The 25,904-nt window shown below is 53.7% G+C and overlaps 1 protein-coding gene across 2 annotated transcripts in view; it reads left to right on the top strand.

Moving 5' to 3' along the window:
- Positions 1–25,904, top strand: part of WDR1 (WD repeat domain 1) — a 43,471-nt gene that overhangs the window by 3,018 nt on the left and 14,549 nt on the right. For both annotated transcript variants that reach the window (XM_064365684.1, XM_064365692.1), the window contains exons 3-6: positions 9,749–9,839; positions 15,154–15,301; positions 16,388–16,568; positions 25,730–25,807. In XM_064365684.1, coding sequence (XP_064221754.1) covers positions 9,749–9,839; positions 15,154–15,301; positions 16,388–16,568; positions 25,730–25,807 — 498 coding nt within the window. The remainder of the gene's footprint in view (positions 1–9,748; positions 9,840–15,153; positions 15,302–16,387; positions 16,569–25,729; positions 25,808–25,904) is intronic.

Raw genomic sequence — 25,904 nt, 5'->3', positions numbered from 1 at the left:
GAATCTAACAGATTTCCCGTGCTTCCTCTGCCCCCACCCCAACTAAGCTATCTTCCCGCACCAGAATTATTGCCCTCCAAACCCCCCAAAACCAAACAGGTCTCTCCGCTTTCACCCTTGCTGCCCTGGGGTCTGTTTGCAACACTGCAGCTGGAGTGGTTGAAACACAAGACAGGCCTTGAGTGGCTTCCCACCTCGGCAAAAGCCAGCGTCCTTAATGCGGCCTCGCCTCACAGCTCCTCTTCTCTCTCGGCTCCGGCACACTTGCCTCCTTGCTGCTTCTGGAACGTGCCACACATCTGTCTTGAGACCTGCTGGTTATTGCCTTTGCCTGGACTTTCTTTGCTCAGATAGCTGCACGGCTTGTTCCCTGTCTTCCGTTTGGTTTCTTTTTATTTTTTAATTTGAGGCAGAGTCTCACTGTCGCCCAAGCTGGAGTGGAATGGCATGATCTGGGGTCACTGCAACTTCTACCTCCCAGATTCAAGCAATTCTCCTACCTCAGCCTCCCAAGTAGCTGGGACTACAGGCACACACCGCCACGCCTGGCTAATTTTTTTGTATTTTAGTAGAGACGGGGTTTCATCACATTGCCCAGGCTGGTCTCGAACTCCCAACCTCAAGTGATCCACTTGCCTTGGCCTCCCAAAGTACTGGGATACAGGCATGAGCCACCACCCTGGGCCTTTCCCTTTGGTGTCTACTTAGATGTCGTTACCTTAGTAGAGGGGCTTCCCCTGAATAGAATTTTTCATCTCCAGCCTTTTCTCTCAGTGCTGACAATAAGTAGAAAGCAAGCCAACAAACAGGCCAGTGCTACCTACAAGCATATGTAAGTATCTGCCTGTCCGCCTAACTGACATCAGCTCCAGGCAAGCAGGGCTTTCCCCTCTCTGTTTCAGTCACTGCCGTGTCTTCACCTAGAAGAGTGTCTGACACACAGTAGGTGCTTAGTGAGTTACTCGTTGATTAAGAAGTCTGGAAGACCAGGCTGTGTCATGAAAATAATAGGCAGCCACTGAGGGCTTACTGCAGGAGAATAGGGAAAGCTCAGCTCTGTGGATTGCTGGACCTAAGTTCTGTGGAATCCACCTTTCAAACCTAACAGGCGAGCACCCTTGCCAGCTTTCCTCTTGGAGCTCCCTCTGTCATTTATTTTCTTGACTTAAAAGCTGTTTTATAAACCCAGCATAATGGTACTTAAGTTTGTAGAAAAAGGGTATTTCTTATCTATTTCTTTGAACACATCCCGTTGCCTCACCTGGAGACACCACTCTCCTCTGCAGAGTGAAAGACTATGATGGTGACCATCTAGAAACTAATATTCCAGAAGGAGAGAGCTCCCAAGAATAGGATTCCAGTGAACCACGTGCACACTGTTGAGACGTTACTTCCCCACGGTGAAGGGATGGGTGGTCTATGCTCCAGGGTCTAAGGAAGGCTTCCTGCAGGTGCTGGTACCTGAGTCTGGGGTGGTTCCTTCCAGATTACCTTACCCTGCCTGTATTTGCTCTGCCTCTTAGGACCTCTGTGCAAAGACTGGGAAGGGTCACCCCCAGTGGCTGTGAAGGAACCTGCTTGTGATTCTAAACAAGGCACAGGGCCATCCTACAATAATAATTATCCAGCTTGTAGTGCCAGTAGACCCTGCTTAGGAAAAAAAAACAGCTTTTGCCTTACAACAGAGGCCCTCTTGTGTGCTGCCAGGCAGCCAGCATATTTGCTATGCAGGCAGGTTTGGGGCCTGCTTTTTAAAGTATCCAGTTCCTAGATTCCAGAACTAAAATACACATTTGGAAAAGTGACGTCTGTAAAGTTGAGTTTCTGGGAGTGCAGGGTTTCTAGCAATTTGACGCTGCTGTGAGCCCAGGCGCAGTGTCAGTGCACTTTTCTCCTTGAACAGGGTGCAGACCAAGTTGGGGGATATTGGGCTTTCTCTTATTTCCCTTGGTGCCATCTGCCACCATTCACATGCAGAGGACTCCGCTGTGTTGCCTGCGGGCTGGGAGTAATGGTAGTGGGACCGAGGGCTTGCGGACTGACCTGGCTTCTTCTCTGCAATTGCATGCCTGCCGAGTCCCTGCAGTGTGTCCAGATGGCCAATTAGCTTGTGGGGGTGCAGGATGGAGGCCCTGCCCACATGGAGCTCACTGTCCTGGGTGGGAGTGAAATGAACTCTAGGTAGCAGAAGGAAGTGGTGCGTTGGATTATCACCTGGGCAGAAACGAGCGGACAGCAGCACCTGCCACGTGCAGAGCCAGGAACCTCTAGGCCTTCAGTCTGACTACCCGATGGCAGGGAAAGCAGAGGGCGCTGGGCGGCCTTCATCTCAGAAGAATCTGAGTGGCTGCGGGTGCCCATCAGCAGGATGTGGGGCTCCTTCCTGCAGAGGAGACCACATCTGTAAGGCCAGAAGGGCCAGGTGCTTAGGGACTGTGACTGTGGCACTGAGTGTGAGGGAAGTGGACAGGACCCAGGCTGGGGAGGTCCTGGTGTGCAGTGGTGGCAGGCAGCTCACACAGCCTTACCATAGCCCAGCCCTGCTCGGAAGGCCACTGGAACCATTAAAAAGTCTTGCAGACAAGTAATCAGATCGAGTCTACAGTAGGGAGAAGTTCTGTAAGATCTGAGGCAGGAAGGCCAATTAGGAAGCTGCTCAAACATGAAGAAGGCGTCGCTTGCAGGTCCTCTTTGGGTGGTGCAGCCATCTCTGGCTCTCACGTTTCCAGCACAGGTTCACTAAGCCCCTGTCTTGCCAAGCCATACTGAAGCTACAGAGCACCAGGATTAAAATCAGTGATTCTCAGGGAGGGGTGGTTTTCCCCACCTCATTTCCCTGAGAGACATCTGGCAGTGTTTGCAGGCATCTTTGTTCCCTGGTATCTGAAGTCAGGGACGTTGCCAAACATCCTACAAGGTACATGGCTGTCCTTCCACAAAGAGCTATCCGGCCCCAAATGCCAGGGGTGCCAACGTTGAAAACTGGTAAAGAACTTTCAAAGGCACCAGTTTAAGTGCTTCAAAAGAACAATGCCCTGGGTGCTCTGGGAATGTGAGGGAGGAGCCAGCTGTGCCACAGAGTAGTGGGGACAGCTGCTGGAGAAGCAGCACATTTGAGTTGGGTCTAGAAAGATGAGTAAGAGTTCTCCAGGAGGAACGTGGAGACACAGCAGAGGTGGGGGGACCCGGCAGGAAGCAGCATGTGGACCTTGGTCCTCTCAGCTCCACTGTGGCCTCCTGTGGGTTGCTTTTGGTACATTTCTTGCCCTATTGGAGGTAAGGGGAGAGGTACTGCAGCCATCTTTGAGGTCAGAGAAAAGGTTTAGCCTCATGCTTGGGACTAGTGGAGAGATGGCCCTGCGCAAGAGTGATTGGAGATGCTTCTTTGGAGGGTGACCTCCACCTTCTGCAAGGCCCTTATTAGAGACAGTTGTGGACACAGGAAAGGTCCCCTCTATACCTCTTCACCATCACAGTGGCGGGCAGACACTCCCTGCCCTGGCGATGTTCTGTTCCTTAGACCTGCAGGTCCTCAGCTTTGGTCACTTGCTTGTCACTTCTACACATGGGTCCTGCCTGCTCTCCAGGGTCTCACCCAGAGAAAGGCCAGCATCCCACCCCTACCCTCACCCCACTGTCCAGTCCAGCGCATACCCCTGACACCTTGCTGGTCTTTGCTGAGTACATTTTGTGCTGGTCTGTGGCTGACACTTGGTGTGTATGCCACTTCTGTTTCCATGCCTGTGAGAGGGAGGAATGAATGTTATGTGGTCCATGTACGATTTAACCAGGCTAATTGGCAAAGCGTCTTCAGAAGGTTGCCTGGGCCCTGACAGGTACCTCTGCATTTGTCTTCCTGACTGCACTGTTGGGTGGATGCCCTCCTCTCTCTTGAGAGGTGAGGATGCTGAAGCTCTGGAAGGTGTTGGGATTTGAACTTCGGCGGCCACCCCCAGGTCTACTTTTGTAACTCATCGGTGAGGCCCTGGTGGGCCCTGGGTGGGGTGTAGAAAAGGGAAGATTTAAAAGGGAGGTGGCAGTGTCCTGCCCACACGTAGTCCAGTGAGGGGTACTGCTGTGTGGGGCCTCATGGTGAGTCCCCCCAGGCCTGTTTCAAGACAGCTGAGGCCGAGCTGGGAGGCAGGAAGGGAAAGTCGTTTAGGGTGTGGCAGCCTGTGGGTGAGCACCCCTGCCCTCCGCCAGCCCAAGGAGCTGCCTGCACACAGTCCAGAAGCACGCAGTTGGTTGGCCAGTGCAGACTTTACTCTGTGTTAAAGAATCTAACATTGGGACCAACCTTAAGGAACAGAACAAAACCACAGGGAGGAGTAAAGGCCGCCACAGATGGTCCCTGATTTTCAGTGGCTTGACCTAGGATGGCATGAAGGTAGTGAGCATTCAGTACATCCCTTGACTCACCGTGGTGTTAGTTACCTGCTCATAACCCATGGTGAGTCGGGAGCAGCTGGCCCTGAGTTCAGGTCCTGGCCCTGCAGCTTACCAGCTGGGTGGCCTGGGGCACATCGCCCAGTGTCTGCTTTGGTTTCTTTGTCAGGTGGGATTATGCGGTTACCTTCCTTACAGCGAGTGTTGTGAGGTTTCCAAGAGAATCCACTGACGGGTCCACCCAGGGCCTGGCTGGGAGTGAATAGTGGCCAGTGGGGATTTGTTTCTTCATAAACAGCTACCAGGCTCCTGCCAAGTTCTGGTCTTTGGGGGTATTTGGCAGTTGCAGTGGTGAATCAAGTGTGAGCCCTGCCCACCGTGGGGTCCACGTATTGCAGAAGGCAGGTGGGGCAAAAATGATGTGTAGTCCAAGGGGCAAAGTAGTGAGGGCAGTGGGGTGGGAGTCAGGGAAGGTAGGGGTTCAGGGTGGGAGAGACCATTTCTAGCTTGGAGCATCAGGGAAGGCCTCTTGGACGAGAGGGCCTTTGCCTGGGTCTTAGAAGCTAATTAGGAGAAGGAGTTGTGTTGCAGAGGTTTACTTTACATTCCTGCTTTGGAGCTTTTGTCTTGTTATTCAGCCTCACCAGTGGACAGAAGGACCCTGCCAGTTGTGTTTATGCAGGTCAGCTACAGCAGTAACGGCTTTCAGCCTCTGTTGCTTGCAGGAGCTTGGAGTATTTAGAAAGCCAGTGTCCTCCCTGGAAGCTCGTGGTCACTTGGCCTGGGTGGACCATGGAGGACACCTGAGGCTTTCTCTGGGGTTCCCGGGGACAGTCGGCAGCTTAAAGGAGAGCACAAGGAGGCCTCTTCGGCAGCGTTGTGTCATCAACTGCTGAAATGTTTTTTGCTTGAGCAGGTATCTCCAACCTTCTAGTATGTTCCATCAGGTTCACTGTGGACCAGGAGCTGAGATACCAGTGCCAAGCCTTGAGACCCAAGCCCCAGGACCCAGGTTCATCACAGCCTACCTGTAAATTGGAGTAGTGATCTCTGATCCCTCCATTACCACCTGAGACTGGGAGGGCATAGGAATGTCAGAGAGCTTTGGGAGGCTCAGGGCTTGGTAATTGTAATCGATGCTGCCTGGGGCATAGCACAGTTAAATAACTGTCCCTTCTGTGCACTTGTTTGCATGGCCTGTGTATTATAGTGAGTCTCAGGCAGGACAGAAATTGTACAGGTGCTGGGGGAAGTTTGTTTAGGTTTTCCATTCAACAGGATTCTCAGAAATAGACTGGCTATTCCTGGGCAGGATGCCTCAGAGCACAGGTGGGAGGTGGGGCTGGTGGGACCTGAGGAGGGTGTGACAGAGCAGAATGACTTCCCAGGGTCAAGTCCAAAGCTTCTGCTTCAAATGGGCACCGCTGGGCCTTGAACCAGCCCTGTGGTGGCACGGCTGGGTGCCCCCACGTACTGTCACTTGCCAGCGTCCGTGGGTCCTGGGTCTGCATTGCGTGTGTGACTCCTTGATTGCTGGCTGGTGTCCATCATGTCCTTGGAGGCCTCCTGGCCTCCTCCAGGGGTGGTGGCAGAATTTTGAGGCTTGTCCCGAGGTCTCATCCCAGCCCAAGCTCATCACAGACCCTGGCCCACAGGTGGAGAGGCCACCAGGGAAGGGGTCTGGGGCAGCAAGGTAGAGGGGCTGCACTTGTTCTATCCTCGAGGGTGCAGCTGTGGGTGAGGGCCATGGGTTGGGGTAGTTGGCCCGAGGAGTGGCTTGCAACATCAGGGAGGCAGCAGGGCAGTGGTGAGTGGGCTGAAGCCTGGGGGCAACTGAGGGGAGCTCAGGAAGGATGGGTTTCAAGCTGGGCCATGAGGTAGTCAGGGTTGGATTTGAAGGCCCTTGGTGGAGGGCGGAGATGAATTCCAAAGCCATTATCGCTGTCCCCAGAAGGAACAGGAAGACTGCATTGAAAATGGCGGAGGTGTAGAGAAGGTGGGTTAGGAGTTGGCAAGGAAAACCGGGCAGGCCTGGGGTAAGGACAGAACGACAGCCTCCCACTGCCGGAGCTAGCCCCGCCTGCAACAGCACAAGAAGAAAGCCTGGGAGGAGGGGTGTCCCTGGGTGGCAACTCCAAGACTGATCACAGCGGTCCCCCCCAGGCCTCCAGGGGGTTGGCGAGATGGAACTTCTGCCCACAGCAACACTGCAGCTCTTGGAATTGGCTTCCTGCCTTCCCTGTCTCGTATTCCCCATTCCAGAGTTTTTCCCCACATAAACTTGTCAACTCCCAATCTCATTCTTTCCCAAGATGGCAGGAGAGGGAGGAGGCTGGGGAGAGAGGGGCACACGGAGGGTGTCAGGGTGCCATCTCGACCCAGCTGATCGGGCGGGAGCCTCACAGGCTGAGTGACACGTGGGGGTGGGAGGTGTCTTTCTGGCTGTAGTAAGCAGCCTCCCTCTGCGAGCTGAGGAGCTGGGGAGGAGGCTGCTCTGACTCAGACTTAAGTCATTATCTGCAGTTTGGAGTATCTCAGCCCCCACCGCTGACCCAGTTGTATTTAGAATACAAACGAGAGTGAGTGATTCATCAGCTGGCAGGATTCTGGTGCCCTTTGGGGTTTTTACACATAGCCCTGACCATTTAGGGGAAGGAATTTTTAGGAGCAGAACTTCCTCTCATGCCCCTTCCTAGTCATCTTCCATCTCTGGATACCCTCCCCAACCAAGGGCCCGTGGGAACCCCGCCTTTTCTAAGGCAGCACGGTCTGAGGAGGAGGTCACCCAGACTGGGAGAGCCCATGAGGTGTCGGCTTTGACATCTGTCGGGTGGGATGGGTGGCGTGCCCCTGTATGTGAGCGTGAGACCCCCTGCCCCAGTCAGCTGTGAGTAGACACCAAACAGTGTCTTGGAGGGGCTGCCTGTTAGCTGGATGGTTTTTTGCCAGGTGCTTTGGGTTGGGATTTGTCAATGTCAGAATATAAAGGACTAATTGAAGTGGGAGAGGGTTGGACTGGGCAGACATTGGATAGATAGCAGGCATCTTAGTTTCATTGAGGTATAATTTAGATACAGTTGAATTTGTCAGTATTCAGCGTATGGCTTGGATACAGACCCGTAACCACCACCCCAGTCATGACAACATTCCCGCCACTCCAGAAGGTGCCCTCCCGACCCCTTCCACCCTCACCCCCAGCAGCTGCTTATCTGCTTTCTGTCATGGGGCTGCCTTTTCTAAGATCATCTTCCATGTGAGGGGAGAGGCAGTGTGTAGTCTTCTGTCTGGCTTTTTCACTTTGCATAATGTGTTGGAGATGGATAGCTGCTTTGAGTGCTTTTGCGCTTTGCTCCTCTATCACTAAGCAGTGTGGTGTGGAGTACGTGTAAGTTGCATGTTTCTCTGTTCACCTGTTGATGGATATTTGGGTGTTTCCAGTTTTCAGCCACTGCAAAGAAAGCTTCTGTGAACTTCGCTCCTGTGTCTTTTGGTGGACACGTGCTTGCATTTCTCCAGAGTAGACACCTAAGAGTGGGATTGCTAGTGTTTTGTGTGAGTAGTGTATGTTTAGGTTTGTAAATAACCTGCCCAACTCTTTTCCAGCTGTACCATTTTGCATTTCCACCAACAGTGTGTGAACATTCCAGTGTCCCCACCCCTCCATCCTTGCCAGTACTTGGTGAGGTCAATCTTATTATTGATTCTAATGAGTATGGAGTGGTATTCCATTCTAGTTTTGAGTTGCATTTCCCAAGACTAATGACCCTGAGCACTTGGTTTCATGTGCTTACTTGTTATTCATAATATCTTTGAATAGACACCTTGATAACATTCTAATTTCACTGGCAAATGATTATCCCAAAATGGATTAATTTATCACAGGTGTCTATTGTATCACTTAATGCTGTATTTAGTCTTAGGGATGAAAGAGAAGGTCTGTGTAAATTTCTTTTTTTCTCCCCAAAACCACTTATTGAGATGGCTAGTGACATAAACATCATGTTAAGCAGGTCACAGCACAGTTGGAGGAGATGGACAGGAATGCTAGGGACTACGATGTGTGTTGTCCCATCCCTGGGGACCTGTTAAATGATCTGGAAGCACAGAAGAGTGATACGGATAGCTTGGGCTGTACTCGGAGGCTTCATGGAGGAGGGGACGCTCCTGTTAGGCCTGATGGGTGCGTAGGTGTCCACAGGCAGGGAGAGATGCTGGGCAAGGGCACAGCCTGCACAGAGACGTGGAGCTTAAACAGGATGGCTGAAGGTGGGCTGGAACTGGGGTGTGTGCTTCTCTGGTCTCAGTCTCGTGAGACAGGGGCAGTGTGGGGTTCTTATGACCTGGAGGCCCCTCCGGTCTTGTGGAGGGGTCTAAGGGAGATGAGGGGTGGGGTGGCGGCAGGTGGGGGCATGCTAGGCGTACCTAGGCAGCCTCACTGGAATCTGATGTGTCCTACACTTTCAAAGAGCACTCGGTTTGTAGAAAGCTGACAGCAGGTATCAGAGATTAGATGGCCATGTCTTTATTCCCTCCTGAAAGAAAGCTTCACCGTGGAGACAAATTGAGAGCAGCCCAGTGTATGTCTGTTTCTATTTCACTGAGGCCTCCTGTGTGCGTGCGCGTGCACGTATGTGTGTGTGCGCGCGTGTGTGTGTGCGTGCGTGTGGGGAGGGAGGTGCAGGGATCTACTTTTAGCACATGTTAAAACCTCATTGCTGAAGATGCTTCTAGTCTCAAATGTTAGCCCTGTTTTTGCCACAAAGTCCACCCAGCCTTCGATCTGAGCTGTGAAAGGGAGGGGGGTATCGACTTTTCTTTCTAAACCCAGGGTTTTGACAGAGAGGGCTCCCACAGCTTGTCCCGCTCTGCTCCTGCCCAGCACAGCCAGGCGCCGTGTTCGGCGTCGGACATTAATTGGCAGCCAGGCGAGCTGGTCCTGAACAGCAGGGCAGGCTTAGCTTGGAAAGAGAACAGAGCACTGGAATGAATGCAGCTTCCCGCAGATGGGAGGAATTAGAACCATGGCTTCTTTCTCTGATGACACTTTTGTGTATGTGTTTAACAGATATATTTGTTCTGTATTATGAAAAGTACAGAAAAGCAGATAGGGAAAAACTCACCTTGTTCTACAATCATCAACTAAAGAAACTGAATTAAAGTAACGTAAATTTCTCTCACCCAGAGATAGGTAGGCAGGCAGTAGGTGTGTAGGCAAGTAGATATGCTTCTGCGATTTTCTTCATGAAGGTTTTAGCTTCAGTGTTTCTTGGTACACCCTTTCACCCCAAATCTGTTGATGTGGAGAGCTGGAAGCGTGTCTGCTTCTCCATTCCTTCTGTTCATTCCGGGTCTCCTCCTGCAGAACCCAGCCCTTGCCGACATCTACACGGAGCACGCCCATCAGGTGGTGGTGGCCAAGTATTCGCCCAGCGGATTCTACGTCGCCTCCGGAGGTACCGTATGGGGGCAAGGCTCGTGGACACCTGTGGGGGCCTGGGTAGAGCTCAGGGCCCAGGGCGAAGCTGGGTTTCTGGCCTTGGGAGAGTGGGAGGAGGGAGGTGGGGGTGGAGGAGCAGGGTGGGGGTGGCGGGTTAGTTGAGGGAGCAAATGTAGTTTCAGCTGAGGCTCACAAGGAACATATAAGGCATGCTTGTCCAGCCGGTGGCCACAGGCTGCATGTGGCCCAGGATGGCTTTGAATGCAGCCCAACACAAATGCGCCAACTTTTTAAAACCTGAGGGTTTTTTTGCATTTTTTTAAAACTCATCAGCTATCATTAGTATTAGTGTATTTTATCTGTGGCCCAGGGAAGCCAAAAGATTAGACACCCCATGTATAAGCTACCAAAATGCCCCTTTTCAAAACTGGCCTTAGTTCTAGAATAGAAAGTACACTTTCTAGTTTGTAGTGTTTCCGTTAGTTCCAGCTTGCAGGTCAGCAGAAATGCCACCGGGAGGTTGGCTAGGGACCTTTCATGGGAAGCCATGGCATGATGCGCTGGAGCCTGTGTCGTGTGTGTGTGTGTGTTGGGGTTGGGGGAGAGAATTGATGTTTTGTTACCCACTGCTCATTTTCCAGTACCTAGCACAGTGCTGGCCTTCAGGCCAGTGCTCATGTTTTATTTGCGGACTGGGCCTTTGCTCTCTACAGCCTGGGCTTTTGTGTGGCTCGGTGGGAGGCTAGGCAAAGGCGAGGGTGGAGAGATCTTTCCTCTTGAAGGATGTTGTTTATTCACTTAGTTCTTTGAGATAGAGCTTTTCCTATTTACAGATAGGAACAAGAGGCACAGGAGTGAGAGTGGTACTCCATCTAGAGTGGTGGCCCATTCATTCATTCACTCACTCATTCATTCATAAGGTCAACAGATATTTACCTCCCACCTTCCCTAGCCATCTGCAGCCCAGGGAGGCCAAGTGAGGAAGCTGATGTGGGCCTCGTCAGCTTATTTGGAGAGTGACAGCTGTAACCGCATTGCTGAGAGAGCGAAGCAGCAGTAGGAGAGGGTGGGATTCACGCATGTCATGGAGGGCAGGATTCACGCTTGCCATGGCCCTCCGCCTGTACCGCCCTGCGTGTGCACAGCAGCCTATCCTGAAGGGTTTGTGGGAGATGGTGGGCCTTGGAGTTGGGGAAGACCTGGGTTTGGCTCTGTCTTAGTTTGTATTGTGCTGTTATAACAGAATGCCACAGACTGGGTAATTTACAGCTAACGGAAATGTATTGGCTCATGGTTCTTGGGGCTGGGCAGTTGGACGTCAAGGGCTGGGCGTCTGTCAAGGGCCTTTTGCTGTGTCATTCTGTGGCGGAAGAGCAGAGAGAAGGTGAGAGAAGAGGAGCAAGGCTTGTCCTTTTATCAGGAACCAACTCCTGCCATAATATCCATTCCCAAAGGCAGAGCTCTCATGGCCTCATCACCTCTCCTTAGGCCCATCTCCAAACGCTGCTGCATTGGGGATGAAGTTTCCAGCACATGCTTTTGGGGGTCATAATTCAGACCATGGCAGCCTCTTACTAATGGTGTAAGCTTAGTTGAGTAACTCACCTTCCTGGGCCTGAATTTTCTCCTGCAAACTGGGGTTGCTGGTGTCTGCCTTGTAGGGTGTGATGAAGCAGCCAGTAAGGCATGAAAATGCCCAGCATGGCTTTTGCACTAATGGGTACTTACCCCCTGGGTGACCCATTACCTGTCACAAAACTGGGGCTCTGTTCTGATGAAGCCAGGCCACCGGCTGAGCTGGCTGGCTGCTGCTGGCGGTCGGCCACGGTCACGGTGAAGGGTTGGGCCCAGAGTCTGGCTCATAGTAGGCATGTAATGGTTTTTGTGTTTAGATCTTCTCCAACTCCATCTGTAAAACATGCTCTCATTTACGTCCCATGATTCATTTAGCTCTGTGATTTATTTTTTCCCCAAGCCCTGCTTGCCAGAAAAAGCCTCTTCATTTAAAGCCCCAAGATTTGGCCCGAATGTCTTTTACATGTTTAACATAGAGTCGAGTGCTTTGAGAAGTTTCTTCTCAGGAGAGGAATGCAGTTGGCGAGGCCTCCGCCCCTGCCTGGCACAGTGTCCCTGCCCTGTCAGCTGCAAGCTGAGAGCCTGCAGGCCCAGGCCTGCCCTCTCCCTGGTCCCCAGAAGGGTGTCCAATGAGACAAATCAATGGAAGGCTGTTGCGGAGACTGTTGCAAAGGACAAACCACGTCAATAAGTGGCCATGGTGGGACGCTGTCCTCCCTGAAAAGTGCCCTGATTTTGTGGAGGAGCCAGGGGAGTTTGGGGCCATCCCCAGATCCAGGTGTTCTTGGAGGAAATCACATTTTATGTTTCTAATACATTTCTTTGAATAGAGCGAAGCAATTGTTAAAGCTTACACTGGGACGTTTGCTACAGAGATGAAGTTGGGCTAAAAATAGTGTGATGTGGGGAGTGGTTCGGAGGGAGGGGGCTGAGAAAGAGCTGTGCTGGCCCACTAAGTGGGTTACCCGGCAGCTAGCTCCAGCCCTTTGTGGGATCTTTTAGACCCTGTCAGTCTAACTGGTTCATGGCTGCTGGGTTGGACCCTGGAAAGGGCCCCGCACCTGGAAGCCTCCAGCACTGAATGCAGTGGCAGGTCTGCCCTCTGGGAGCCCACATTCCCAGGGGGCGGTCCTCAGAGTACAGGGGTCATTTCTGGGGCAGACCCAGGTCTCCTTTTTCCTGAGGTTATTTCCATGCTTGTGGTCTGCCTTGCTCCATCCCCTTGGTGCTGGGGCCATCGTTCCAGGCTGGCCTTGGGAGTCCGCAAGGGCCATGTGACAGGCGTATGGTTTGGTCATAGGCCCAGGGCAGGCTTCCTGGAGGAAGGGGCCATTAGAAGTAGCTCACCAGAGATGGCTTGGCTCTGGGGTACGGGGATGATGCAGATGCCCTGAGCACAGGGCCCGAGCACAGTGGCTCTTCTTGGTGCAACCCCCTGTCTCGGTGAGTTTATGGAGAGCGGGAGCCCTTTCCGTCCTCACTCTGTCCCCTGCACTGCTGGTGATTAACGAATAACTGAAGGTGTGCGTTTACTGTCTCCCTCCCCTCTGGACTCTTAGCAGGGCAGGCGCTTAGCCTGTTGGGTTCACTGCTCTGCCTCCAGCACGGGATTTGACACCCAGCAGGCCCTCGGTCAGCGTTCGGCAACTTCATCAGGGTTGTCGTCATTAGACTGGGGTCTGAGTGCCTGCTCCCTAGGTCCCACTGTCTTTCCTACCCCAGCTGCTTCAAAGAATAATTACATAAATAAGCAGGGTCCAGCAGGAGGGGGCCGATGGTCTGGTAGGGGAGGCAGTAGAAAAACAACTGGGAAGCAGACCTGGAATGGAGCCTGAGCTGATGGGCGGAACAGGCATCGGCTTGCTGAGCCCAAGGAGGTGGGACGGCTGGGCTGGCCTGTGAGAGAGGGTGGGACGCCCTCTGCCTTGTTCTGGAGAGCATTGTCTTCTCCATGGGGCAGCACGGGCCCAGGGTAGTCCTGAGCACAGCAGACCATGTGGTCACATGTACATGTGTGAATGTGTGTCTGCATGTGTGTGCACGTGTGGCCATATGTACATGTGTGGTTATGTATGCTTCTGAGTATAGGTGCATGTCTTTCCTGCACACGCTGCTCCCCTCCAATGCTGCAGCCTCCAGTGACATCTTTTCCTGACCTCTTCCCCTCTGCCTGGCCTGTTTTATCAGTGAAAGGACTTAACTAAGCAGATCTGCAGGTCACCTTTGGAACTCACCTCGGGCAGCACAGTGGGTGGTCTTCCTGGACCTGGCCCAGAGGCCTGGGCCCTTCTGGAACTCCCCTTAGTTAGTGCTGTTCGCTGGATTTGGCATCTCCTCTTGCCTGTCCCCGCAGCTGGCCTGAGAGCAGGACAGTCCTTGTGTGCATCTCCCGAATCTCAGGGCCTGGCTCAGTCTGGGCCTGGGCTGTGTGTCTTCCCAGAAGAGAGGCATCTTCAGTGGCCTGTGCAGAGCCTCAGTTAATTCGTGGACTAGTCTCACCTGACTCATAACGAGCTCTTGCTGTGCACTGAGGACTAGTTGGAGACTTAGCACATGTTAACTCGTGGAACCCTATAACTGCCCCATGAGATACCTCTGTTATTTCCCCACTCTGGATAAGGACACGGGCCACATTGCTTGCTGAGCCCCACAAAACCTCTATGTGACAGAGGCTGGATTTGAACCCAGGGCACCTGTTCTCAAGGCCTGGCTCTTAGCTGCTGCCCTCCCTTGAGCTGCTCAACCCGACCAAGAAAACAAAAGCTCTTTTCACTGGAAGCAGCTATAGAGTTGTGTCGGGTGTTAACGTGGCCTGAGGATCCTGTGGAAAGGCAGGCGCCCTTACCTGCTTAGAGGATGGAGCTGAAGTTTTAAGCTGTGAAGCCTTGAGAGTTAGTCTAGAATGTTCCCATTTCTTCACGCCAACACAGTGCTCATTTGGAGAGGGTGTGTCAGGATTGGGACTTGGTACTTGGTGACAGGATCATGGTGGGGGCTTGCGGGTACGTGGCCCCCAGTGTTGATTCTGTTACAATTGGCTGCCCACGCTCTAGTGAGAAGAGAATCAGCCTCAAGTTCTGCGTACAGTTCTCCTTCCCCCACAACACCCACCTCCTACTCTCACAAAAGAATCTTACGCTTGGATTCCTGTGAGTCTCGGAGCCACTCGGTGTGTGAGTGAGGCTGCTGATTTGCCAGGCAGTGGCACGCTGTCAGGGAGCTGCACAGGGAGCCAGGTCTGCAGGCCCAGGTGGAGGCCACCAGGCCACGCTCAGGCATCGCACTGGGCAGCCCCCTGCACCCTCACAGCCGTGCACCTCATTTCCAGAAGTCACTGCAGCAACTGCGCAGGAGAGGCAGGTGTAGCCAGTGTTGTCTCATTGCACAAAGGTGGCCTGAGGCCCACATGTCATTCTGATGCCCTTACAAGAAAAGAAATGCAGTAAGGAAACTAAACTTCTTTCTGACATATTGGAGTTTTGCCACCATGTGTCCCTGGGCTGCTTTCGATGCCTAAGCAGGATTTGTTATCCAGATGATTCCTGGCAAAATGCAGAGGCCCCAAATGGCAGGCCTCTGGAGTCACGGGCTCTGCCTTAAGAGTGGCTGAATATAGTGTTTCCCTAAGACACGTTCTCTTCACTAGGCCTTTCCCTCCAGAGAGCCTAAGCAACCAGATGCGGTGTTGAGTGGGCCTGTGGCCATCGCCCTGGCCCAGCAGTGACATGTGGCTCTCCCCCCGCTGTGTCCCACAGATGTGTCTGGGAAGCTGAGGATCTGGGATACCACGCAGAAGGAGCACCTGTTGAAGTACGAGTACCAGCCTTTCGCTGGGAAGATCAAAGACATTGCCTGGACTGAAGATAGTAAGAGGATCGCCGTGGTCGGGGAAGGAAGGGAGAAGTGAGTCACTCTTCTCAGCCCCTCCTTGCCTTGTTCCCGTGGCTCACATCCATGTGCCATGACCCTGGTGGGACGGGGACGCAGTGGTGTCTGTACTAACTTGAATTCGTGAGGGTTGAGCTCCCAGTAGGCGCCAGCCCCTGCTAGGGCTGGCTCTAGCCACACATACGGCAGAACGCCACATCACAGTGGGTTTGTCACCAGGGCCCAGCACTCCTCTCTCCTCTGACGTCCTGAGTCCCTTGCCTCCTAGAACTCCAGCTCTCATGCCCACCTGCAGGCAGCAGGAAGGGGACAGTGAAAGAGCGACACTGCTTCCATTGGGGTCCTCACAGCAGCTGCCCCACAAAGCCGCCAGGGAGGGTGAAACTTTCTTCCAGTGGGGCACCTCCCCTAAGGGTCCCTGATGGAGGAGTGAGGGCAGTGATGCTTGCTGGGTAGCACTCGGTGGCTCCAGCCCTCAGGGTTCTAGTGACTGGTGAGTGAGGTCAGTGCTGGAATCCAGGTTTTTTAAATTGAACAGTCAGGGTTCCCTCTACAGCACTGTGGCTGGCCATAAGCATTTGAACTTGAGCGTGGCATGTCCGTGTCCCTTACTGAAAGGCACTGTTTCATACATGTACCAGTAGGTATTTTTCCATGGTTTTTCAAGTCATTCCTATTGGCCTTCATTCCTTCTTTATTCAGTAGTGAATTGTAACTAAAACAATGCTTTTGTTGAATGTCAGCCAAGAGCAAGGCATCTCCATTCCTGTAGGAGATGGTAACTGTTCCCTCCCGACAGAACGGTAAGGAGAGTGGTGAAGCCATAAAGTAGCCCCAGGTCCTGTGGCATGGGGCCCCACAGACACACACGTGCAGTCCCTTCCCACAGGCCCTGCCCCATCTGGTTCTTGGGTCCTGTGGACAAATGCCTCATAGAGCCAGAATCCTAGTGCTTCCCTCGCTTGTCCCTGTGGCGTCCTGAGCTGCCTGCTGACAGTCAGTCCATCCTCTCTGCGCTGGCAGCTCAGCTATTAGATTGCTCTCCGACCTTCTGGGATTGATTTTTTTTTTTTTGTCTTCCACCCTTTTCGTTGTGTCAAGGTTCGGAGCAGTCTTCCTGTGGGATAGTGGCTCTTCTGTGGGTGAGATCACGGGCCACAACAAAGTCATCAACAGTGTGGACATCAAGCAAAGCCGGCCCTACCGGTTGGCCACAGGCAGCGACGATAACTGCGCTGCATTCTTTGAGGGACCGCCATTCAAGTTCAAGTTCACAATTGGTGTAAGTGAACTGTCTTTGGGTGAAATTTGTGGTTTATATATGAGGCTAGCAGAGGCTGAGCCTGTTTAGATGCTGATGGCAGAGAGATCACGGCTCATACCACATATGCCGTGATACACAGACAGAAGTGGGCTCACAGGGGTATGCAGAGAGAGGGAGGTCTCCCCACCCAGCCCTTGTCCTCCCCAGGCCCTCTGCTGGGCATGAGGGGTTGTCACAAGGAAGGGCCTTGTCCTAGCACGATGTGCACATGTCGGGGGTTGGGGCAGGGACTTCCCTGAGGCTGTGTAACTAGGCGAACATCTGGGACTGGAGGGGAGCCTGCAGAGCTTGCTATTAGCTGAGCCACCAGAGTGGCAGAGGAAATGAGCTTTCGGGATGTCCAAATTGGTCTCTCAGGCCTCCCCTAGAGACAGGGCAGAGACGTGACAGACAGCTAGAATGAAAGATACTTTGTCCGTGGAAGAAATGTACCACAAATGCGGCAGTGAAGTGCTGCGGGATTTGGGTGTAGATGGCAGCATCTCAGAGACCCATGGCACACATGCGCCCTGTCTTAGACAAGTACCCAGGCCTCATCTAGCCTCCTCACTTCTCCCATCTGCAGGATGGGGGTGTGCAGGGGCCAGCAGCATCTGAGGGTGTTGACTATAAATTTGAAGTAGGAGCAGCCACCTGGCAGGTCTGGAGCATCTGTGTTGTCCAGCTCCCTGCCCTGGCAATGCAGGAGTCTGGGCGAGCCCAGCAGCCTATCTCAGCACGGCCCTGCGCTCTGCCCTAGCTTTCCCAGTCCTGCTTGTGCTTGCACCGAGGGTGGATGAGAACAACGCACCCAGAAACGCACATTTTAGGGACTAATGATGTCCCTGGAGGAGGTTGTTTTTGCAGATTGGACCAAGGTCTCGGGGCTTCTCTCTCAGGGCTGTCAGTGGTTTTACTGTCTGCCTCATGGAGGATTTATGAGATCGTGTCCTTAAAGTGGCTCACTGAGGAGCACTGTCCATTTTAGTGACGTCATGCCATGAATCATAAATACCCGCACAGTGCTGCTGGAAAGGGCGAGGATGGGACCCACAAAGTGGACAGAACTTCCAGAGACCGTTCTTGGCTTAGGGTACAGGAGGGCTTTCCAAGGATGCCCATTTGTGGTGAAACAGGCTTCATTTTGTTGTGAAGCCGCAGGCTGAGCTGAGCCTGGCCAGGCAGGTGAAAGCATAGGGAAGCCCCTGTGTGCAGCTGAACACGAGGTAGTTCTCAGACCCTGCTCCTGTGGCCGCCACTTGATGGGTAGGTAGTGGAGACCTAGCTATTTTGGGAGCTGTATTGAAGGCTGTGTTTCTTTGGTGGGGTAGAGGGACATTGGAGTAGACTGAGTAATGCTGAGTCAGCTGCATACCCCTTCTCAGCCCAGAGCAGGAGGAGGTAGCTCAGAGGCTTCTATGGTAGCCTGTAGCCAGAAGCCGCCTCTGAGTGGGGCCTCCTTTGCCTGCCTTGGGAGGAGTCATTTCCACTCTGCAGATGTGCGTTAAACCCAGCACAGGCTGCTCAGAGGGCCAAGGGGAGCCAGGGTTTGTGCCAGGGGTAGGTTGGAGCCTGCGTTCTTCACCAGGCTGCTGTGCCCCTGTGTGCTCACTTGGGGACTTGGCCAGAACGTTCTTTCTCTTTCGTTGTCCTTTCTAACTTCAGAAAGGACTTCACCCACAGCCCGGCCCAGGAGTGTTGGGTAGAAATGTCTGCCCAGCTATCCCAGCTCCATAGTGGACACCACCATGTGTCTAGAAGTCTCTATGGAACCTACAACCATGGGTCCTGCCTGGGAGAGATGAAAAGGGTTGTGGCCTGGCACAAAGCTAGCTGGCTCTGCCACCCTTGGGTGAGTCGTGCCTCCAGGCCCTCCCAGAAACAGGTGACAGTGACCATCCCATGCTGCACCCACAGCTGCAGGGAGGGTGTGAGAGACAGCAGTGGCCATCCCACATGCTCAGGGAACATGTGCAGCCTCAACTACCCATGCATAGGGAGGACAGGAAGGGTGCTCAGGGACCCCACACCTGCCCAAAAATGCCTTCTGAGGTGCTGATGCACTTCGGTGTGTGTCTGCACTTAACCCCTCCAAACCCCAGAGGAAAGCTGTGGCCATGCACCCCAGGACCAACCCCGCAACTACGGGGAGCGTGTGCAGGCTGCGGAAACTGAGAGGAGGCGTGAGTGCTCACTTGAGGCCCACCCACAGCCGGCGTTGAGGACGCGGTGGGCTGAGTATGGCTGGGCTTCCTCCCATATGTGGGCTCTTCTGATGCAGTCAGAAAGCCTGGGATGTGGAAGTTCTTGGGAATTAGTTGAGCCTTTTATAGTAAAAGATTTTTTAAATTAAAGTATATGTGGGAATTTTGTATTTTAGAGGGAATGAAATTCCACTTACTGTGAAATCCACACAGCAGTGGTCTTTTTTCCCCACATCTGTCCTTCCACAGCCCACAACTGCTGGGTCGGGGCTGCCTTCGCTTCCACCCCAACGCTCAGGCTGCGGTGGCCTTAGCTGGCCAGGCCCCCCGCTCCAGAGGATGAGTGGCTATGGCGGAAGCTCAGGCCTGTCCTCATCTGGCCTTCCCCACCCACTCCCTGCAGAGGCCCCATGTGGCCGGGACCAGGAGACTGCCTGGAGCTTGGCATGCAGAGGTGGGGTGGCAGGTGCTTCCCTAGTCACCTGAGTGGCAGAGGGACTGGCAGGTGACTGGGGAGGGACCAGCTGGGTAGAGTTGGAGCTGCTGCCTTAAAAAGGAACATGGCATGTTCTGAAGGCGTCAGTACAAGCTGAAGCAGAACTCCCATGATGCTGTGCCTGAACCGAAATGCAATCTGCATTTCAGAGGAAAACAGGAGGGGCCCTGCCTGTGGAGTCTGGTGGGCCACCTTCCATCTCACTGGCCCATGTTTAGGGGTCACATGGCTTTCCCTTTTTTGTTGAACAGCCCATTGTGCGTAGAGCGAGTGTGGACTCCCGGCTCAGTATGAGCCAGGTTCCCCTGTGTGCCCCTTAGCCTGAGGGATCATGGCCCAGCTTTGGTCTTCATTTGCCGGAACCTGAATGGGGCTCCAGGAAGATGGGGGTGGAGGAAGATTTGGCCAGGAATAAGCCTGAGTGCTGGCTCATCCCTCCCCAGTGACACTGAAGACGTGGTGGGTGAGCTGTAGCGGGAACTCCTAGGATTGCAGGAGAACGGTTCTGAAAGGAGACCCTAAGCACATTGGTCTTGGTCTCCAGCTCTGGCCTTCTGCGAACCCAGGGTTAGGTTCCCCTTGGAGGGTCCGACTATGGCCTGAAAAAGGGAGGGTGGCAAGCCCATCTCCCTGCCTCCCCCCATCTCACCCATGGGAATTTCTTCACGCCAGGCAGGCCCCTGGGATAGGTACTCTCAGATGGGTTTAAAGGCCCCACTGAGTTTCTCTCCATTGTCTGCCTTCACCATGCACATTATTTGCGCCAGGTTCTTTGCCTCTGGCCATCCGCTTCCTCCGGTCGGGTGAGGAGTTGGTGGTCTAGGATGACCACATGCCCCCTCTGGAGTGTGGTTCAGAACTGTGTGCACGTTCCAGGTCCTAGGAGTTGCACCAGATAGTTTGTGTTTAATGGTTACTTAGAGCAGCATGTCTTCCTGGAGACCCAGCCTTATGACGCGGAACTGGGGACTCACTGCCAAATCTAACCAGCTGAGATTCTAGGTAGAAAAACGTTCAGCATGGGGGACTCCTGGGTTCCCTCGGTGGGGTGGCACTGCTACCTCTGCCCCGTTGCCTCTACCCCGTGGGGACCTCACACCTCACATAGGCTCTCCCGCTTGAGGCTGGAGCCAAGCATGGCTGGAAACCTCCGCCGTGGCTGCTGCCGGCAGTGCTGCCTTCCGAGTAGGTAGCTCTAAACAGGCAAGGTTTCTGGTGGTTTTTCTTTTTCATATTTCCTTACTCAAGACAGGGCAGAGAACAGATTTTCAGCCCTTTCAGCCTGTATGGTGGCTGCCAGGCCACGCCCCTGCAATGGGCATAGGACCACTCCCTGGTCCTCGGTACACGCCACCCCTCCTGTCAGCTGGCCTTGCTCTTCACTGGGCTGATGGCTGACTCCTGAGGACCAGGGGCTGACAGCAGGGAGGGTGACGTGGCCCAAGGACGGTTAGTTAGGATGAGCCTGTTGTTCCTTTATGTGGTCCTTGTTCTCCAGGGAACACGGTGACTGAGCTGACCCTTCCCAGGTAATGGGAGAGGCAGGCAGGTGGGGAGCTCCTTGGTGCCCCTCAGCCGAGCTAAGTGGGTCAGGGCCGCAGGGCTGCCTCAGGGCACTTTGCAGGGAAGTCTGCTGGCAGGTGAGGGAGGGGTGGGTGGGCTGAAGGATGGGGGGCCAGAACCAGCCTCTCAGGTGACAGGATAAAGGTGTTTTGGGAACACCTACTGACCAAGGGCCCAGGAGGCCCTGTGCTGGGCTTGTGTAGGGTGGGACTGGGCGCAGGGGACTGAGAGCCTGTCCCCTTCCACCAGCTCATAGGCGTGTGGACAGCAGGCTGGACACAGGTTATCTCTATGGTAAAGGAGGGCTTGTGGTCCTCGTGTATACAGGGTCAGCTGAGGCTGGTGGGAATCGGGGTGGGCTCCCAGAGGGTTCCTGAACTGACCAGGTAGGTAGTGAGCATGTGCGTGCTGGGGTTAGGCCAGCTGGGGCCTGCAGCGCTCTGCCTGTCTGTGATGTGGACATGGATGCTGTACTTAATGATTACCTAAGTGCTTCAAGCCTCGGTTTCCTCGGTGGTGAGGAGCATGTTGGCAGGAGGGAGTGAGGACTGTGGGGAGGAGGCCTCAATAATACAGGTCAGCCTTGGCTGACAAGGGAGGACAGGCAGGAGTGTGGACCGGACCCTGGGCCATCCACACCAGGGATGATTGTACTGCAGCCCCGCTGGTTGGCAGGGGCCCAGGAGGGCAGCCCCAGGAAGCTGCTGCGCCTGAACTCCCCGGGAGGTTCCGCCAGGCCCTCTCCCTCTTTGTCTGCTGGCCTGGCCTCCCTGTGGAAAGGGCTATTTTTAGCTCTCGCTTTTTTTGGTTAATGGACTTTTCGCGGCTTCTCCCTTTGAAGGGGCTATTTTGGGAGCAGACATCAGTCTCTGCATTTGGACTCCTTGGCTTGAGGTGCAGGAAAAGGTGACGGGGATGAGCTGCTCGAGGGGCATTCGTGTCCCTGGCCTGTGCCGGGCCCCTCCCTTGCCCCTGCTGGGTTCTGGGGCTGGGGAGGGACACATGGCATCGCCCTGCCAGGGCCTGCAGGAGGCGCCAGATTTGGGATCCTGGGGTTTTGGGTGAGCAGGAGTGTCCTCACTTCCGGGACCTGGAACTGGAGGAGGAATGTCCGTGTTTTGACCTCGGGGGAGCCACTGAAATTGGCACTTGTTATGAGTTGGAATTGAACAATGGCTGAATGTTTTTCTCCAGTTTGTAGCAAGAACAATCAGCGTCCACTGTCCCACCCACTCAATCTGCACTGGGTGATTTGGGCATTTGGAGTGAGCTCTTTTCTCAGTTGTTAACTTGTTCAATCAGAAGGACCCAGGGGTCAGCCAGGCCCGACTAACTCCCTGGCCCACTGCACCTCGAGGGAAGCTCAGGCTGGGGTGGAGGGCCAGTGGGAAGTCAGCGTGAGGACAGGGCCATGCTGGCCAGAAAGTGGAGTTGGACAGAGACAGAACTTGGTGTGCTGGTCAGAGGTCTAGGATTCGAGCTGTGGTTATATCATGGTTATGCCCGGTTGTTTGACCTCATCTGGAAGGAGTGGTGGTGCACACACCCCTGTCTCCTCCACCCAGGGGGTCTGGAAAGGCTTTGCCTCTCAGGCCCTTGCAACATTGCCTGCACCCCAGCCGGCTCATACCTGCAGCCCTCTTGGGAACCACCCTGTGAGGCCCTTTGACACAGGGATTGTGGACCCTATGGGCTAACATGGACAGGGGACCATGGGCCGTGTTGACACAGGCGGGAGGTGGGCTCCATCGGCTACCCCGACGGGAACGGTCCCTCTGTGTGTGATGGCCCCCTGACGACAGGTAACAGCAGAAGAGGTGCAAATATGCCTACAGCATTAGGGATCTGACCTCTGGGATGGCTCTGACCGGAGCATCCCCAGGCTTGCCGAGCACCTGCCCAAGGCCTAGGAGCCAGCACAGCTGAGATGAGTGCTCTGGACAGGAAACTGGAGACCAGATTCAAGCGGGTGAAGCGGCTGGAGTTAGCTGCCGCTCTGGGCCTGGTGTTCTCTCCTGTGAAGAATTTGCCCACGGGCCTTCACGGCCCCTCTAGGGAAAAGCATATCTGGAGGTCCCCAAAGCCCTATCCGGAAAGTTGGTTTTCACTCTCAGCAGCTGAGTGGAGCAGGCCTCCAGGCCTTCTGGTGAAACTGCTCTCCCCAAATTCACGTACCTAGAAATGCTAGAAAGCATTCAACACAGACCGTTAAAGACTGTTAAACCCCGTTCCACTTCCTGGGTTTACCCTGGGCCCGCCTGAGCACTGCACGCCTTATAGCTCGCCACTGCCTTGCCTGGCCAAGCCTTGCAGCACCCAGGTGCTGGGGGCAGGCAAAGGGCTCGCCAGCCCCATTGTTCGTGAGCTGATCACAAACCCAAGCCCAAGTTCAGACTCAGCCAGCCTGGTGCTTGCATCCCTGTTCCTTGTGGGCAGTGACCACAACCTGCATAGAACGAGCTCTTCAGTCATAGAGCGGATTGCAAGTCCCGCAACAGCACTCCCTGAAATGAGGCCGGGAGGGCAGTCTGCTTGAGGGAATGTGTTCTCTTTCCGGGTCCACGAGGGGGTGTAGTTTTAAGGGCAAAAATTTCCCAGTGCCATGCCCCCCTCCCATCTCTCTCCATCCGGAAGATTTAACAGTTTATGTTTAAATTTCTCAGGCAAGGGAAAAAACTAAGAGTCAGTCACCCCAGCAGAAGTTTAAAGAAACTCCTTTCATTGGCCAGAGGAACTTGGGAAGGTGGGAATTTCTCCCAGAATAAATTCCCCTGCTCCTTCACACACACTGGATTTCTAGCTCTCTGAAATCCCTTCCCACATAGTGGAAGCTCTCTTTCCCCTCCTGGATTTCCCCTGTGGAGTCCCCTTCCACACTCTTCATGGAAATTTCTCTCTCTTTCCTCCTTTTTTTTCCTCTCTTCTCTACCTAAATAAAATCGCCTTTCTGCAACACTTCTTGGGTTCGGTGTTTACTTTACAAGCTTACTGCACACCTGCTGTGGTCCCCTCTCTCATTCCTAAGAGGGCGAAAACCAAAAACCTACGACATTCTCCCAGGGGAATTGTGCCTCACCAGCACCCCAAAAACCTGGTTACATGTTCATCCACTGGGGTGGAAACAGGACTGCCATCCCCCCTCAGTAACTCCTGGGGAGTTAATTACTGGGACTCCCTTTGTCAAAATGTGTGATTTCTCAGGCTTTCATCTTAATTGAGGTGGGAGGTCCCGGTTCAGTTGCAGGACCAGGGCCTGCCGTGCCCGTGTCCAGCCTGACCCCAGCCGTGAGCAGTTCTTGGTAGCACTGAGGAGGGTCACCAGAGGGAAGCAAGTTTGGGTTGTTGGCTGGAGGAAATGCTTTAATCTTCAAGTGCAGGAAGCCCAGTTTGCTCTCTGGGGCTGGGAGTGGGCCTCCCAGAGCCAAGAACTAAATAGTGTGGTTCCGTGCACCACGAGCATCCTGCTGTGGGGACATTGCCAGATTCAGCCGCATGTGTATCCTCTGCTGACTCTGACGGACTTTGTGGGGATGTCAGTTTCCTTGGGTGTGGCCCTGGTGATCCCCAGGCACCTGATTCCTCTTTCTGGGCTTAAGTTTCTTCGTCGGTGAAGTGGACACAGAGGCAGCATTGGTTACATGTGTTAGTCTGCTGCAGCTGCCATAACAGTTCATTAAGCCACAGTTTGGGTACCTTAAGTAATGGAAATTTATTCTCTGGAAATCAGAAGTCTGTAGTAATGGTGTGGGCAGGGACATAACTTCCTCCGAGTCCTTCCTTGTCCTTCTCAGATAATTGACAGCCCTAGGGGTTACTTTTGTGAGCATAACTCCCATCTCTGCCTTCATCTTCACTCCAACTCTGTATCTGTGTCCAGATTTCCCTCTTACAAGGACAACAAGTCTTGTTGGACTTACAGCCCATCCTAAAGACCTCATCTTGACTGCATCTGCAAAGACCCTATTTCTGAATAAGGTCTCACGGGGTCCCAGGGTTGGGACTTCAGCATGTCTTTTGGAGGGGCACAGTTCAACTCAAAACATTGCATGATCAAACACATGCAGTTACCCCACACAAGTAGCGCCTGCTTTAAAATTAAGTCTGTGATTTACCTGGGGGCGGGGGGTGCAGGTGATCCTCCTTGGGTTGAATTGCTTTTCCTGAAGTTTGGTATGTGTACCCACTGAGCGCTGAGCCCTTCCTGTGCCGAGAGAGTTGGTAGCACTGGATGTACGCTTGCTGGGTTAGCACCACCTGCAGATGGGCAGCGAGAAGGCGGGGCAGGTGTTGGCAGCTTTGCCACTGCTTAGAGACTCATTCTCTGATACAGACACTTGTTGGCTGAGAAAGGAATGCATTTATTTCCTTATTCTGGTAACAGAGTCCCTCCTGGAAGTCATGTCATTTCCCCTTGTTTGCTCAGACTCTTGTTCTCCATGAAAGTAATCATTGTTTACCTTTGTTTTGAATAATTGAAAAAGTCAATTATTCTACCAAGCACTTGGGCTGGGCTGAAGCCTCCAGGAAGAGGCCTCTGGTATCAGCCATCATGAAGCTTAAGGATCAGGGCTCCAGCTCTTTGCAGAGGGTGGCTCCGGGGGGTACCTCATTGGGGGGTACATAGCTGGAGGCGGCCTGCCTTGGGATCAGCCTTCCCAGGAGGTAGAGCAGTCAGCATGGCAGGGAGGCTGGAGCAGACCCCTGCCCCTCCACTGAGGGACTGCCTGGGAACTTTTTTAAGCTCTGAAATTTTCTTTTCCTGTGGACAGGCAGTTCACACACTGAAGCTGCAAGCAGACTGTATTTCATAGAGCGCATTCTTGAACCTAGAGTCAGGCCCGCGGCCCCTCACCAAGCGGGTCATTGTCTTCCTGCAGGACCACAGCCGCTTTGTCAACTGCGTGCGATTCTCTCCTGACGGGAACAGATTTGCCACAGCCAGTGCTGACGGCCAGGTGAGAGCTGCGATGGGTTTGGAGGGGTGGGGAATGGCTTGTCTGCCTGCTCCCATGACTGCTCAGAGCCACAGGCTGCTGAAAGCCATCTCTGCGG

Source organism: Aotus nancymaae, unplaced genomic scaffold (assembly GCF_030222135.1).
Source record: "Aotus nancymaae isolate 86718 unplaced genomic scaffold, 86718_ANA_hifiasm-v0.15.2.pri h1tg000006l, whole genome shotgun sequence".
Classification (NCBI taxonomy): domain Eukaryota; kingdom Metazoa; phylum Chordata; class Mammalia; order Primates; family Aotidae; genus Aotus; species Aotus nancymaae.
The sequence above is the reverse complement of the archived record's forward strand: the minus strand, read 5'-3'. Positions and strand labels throughout refer to the sequence as shown.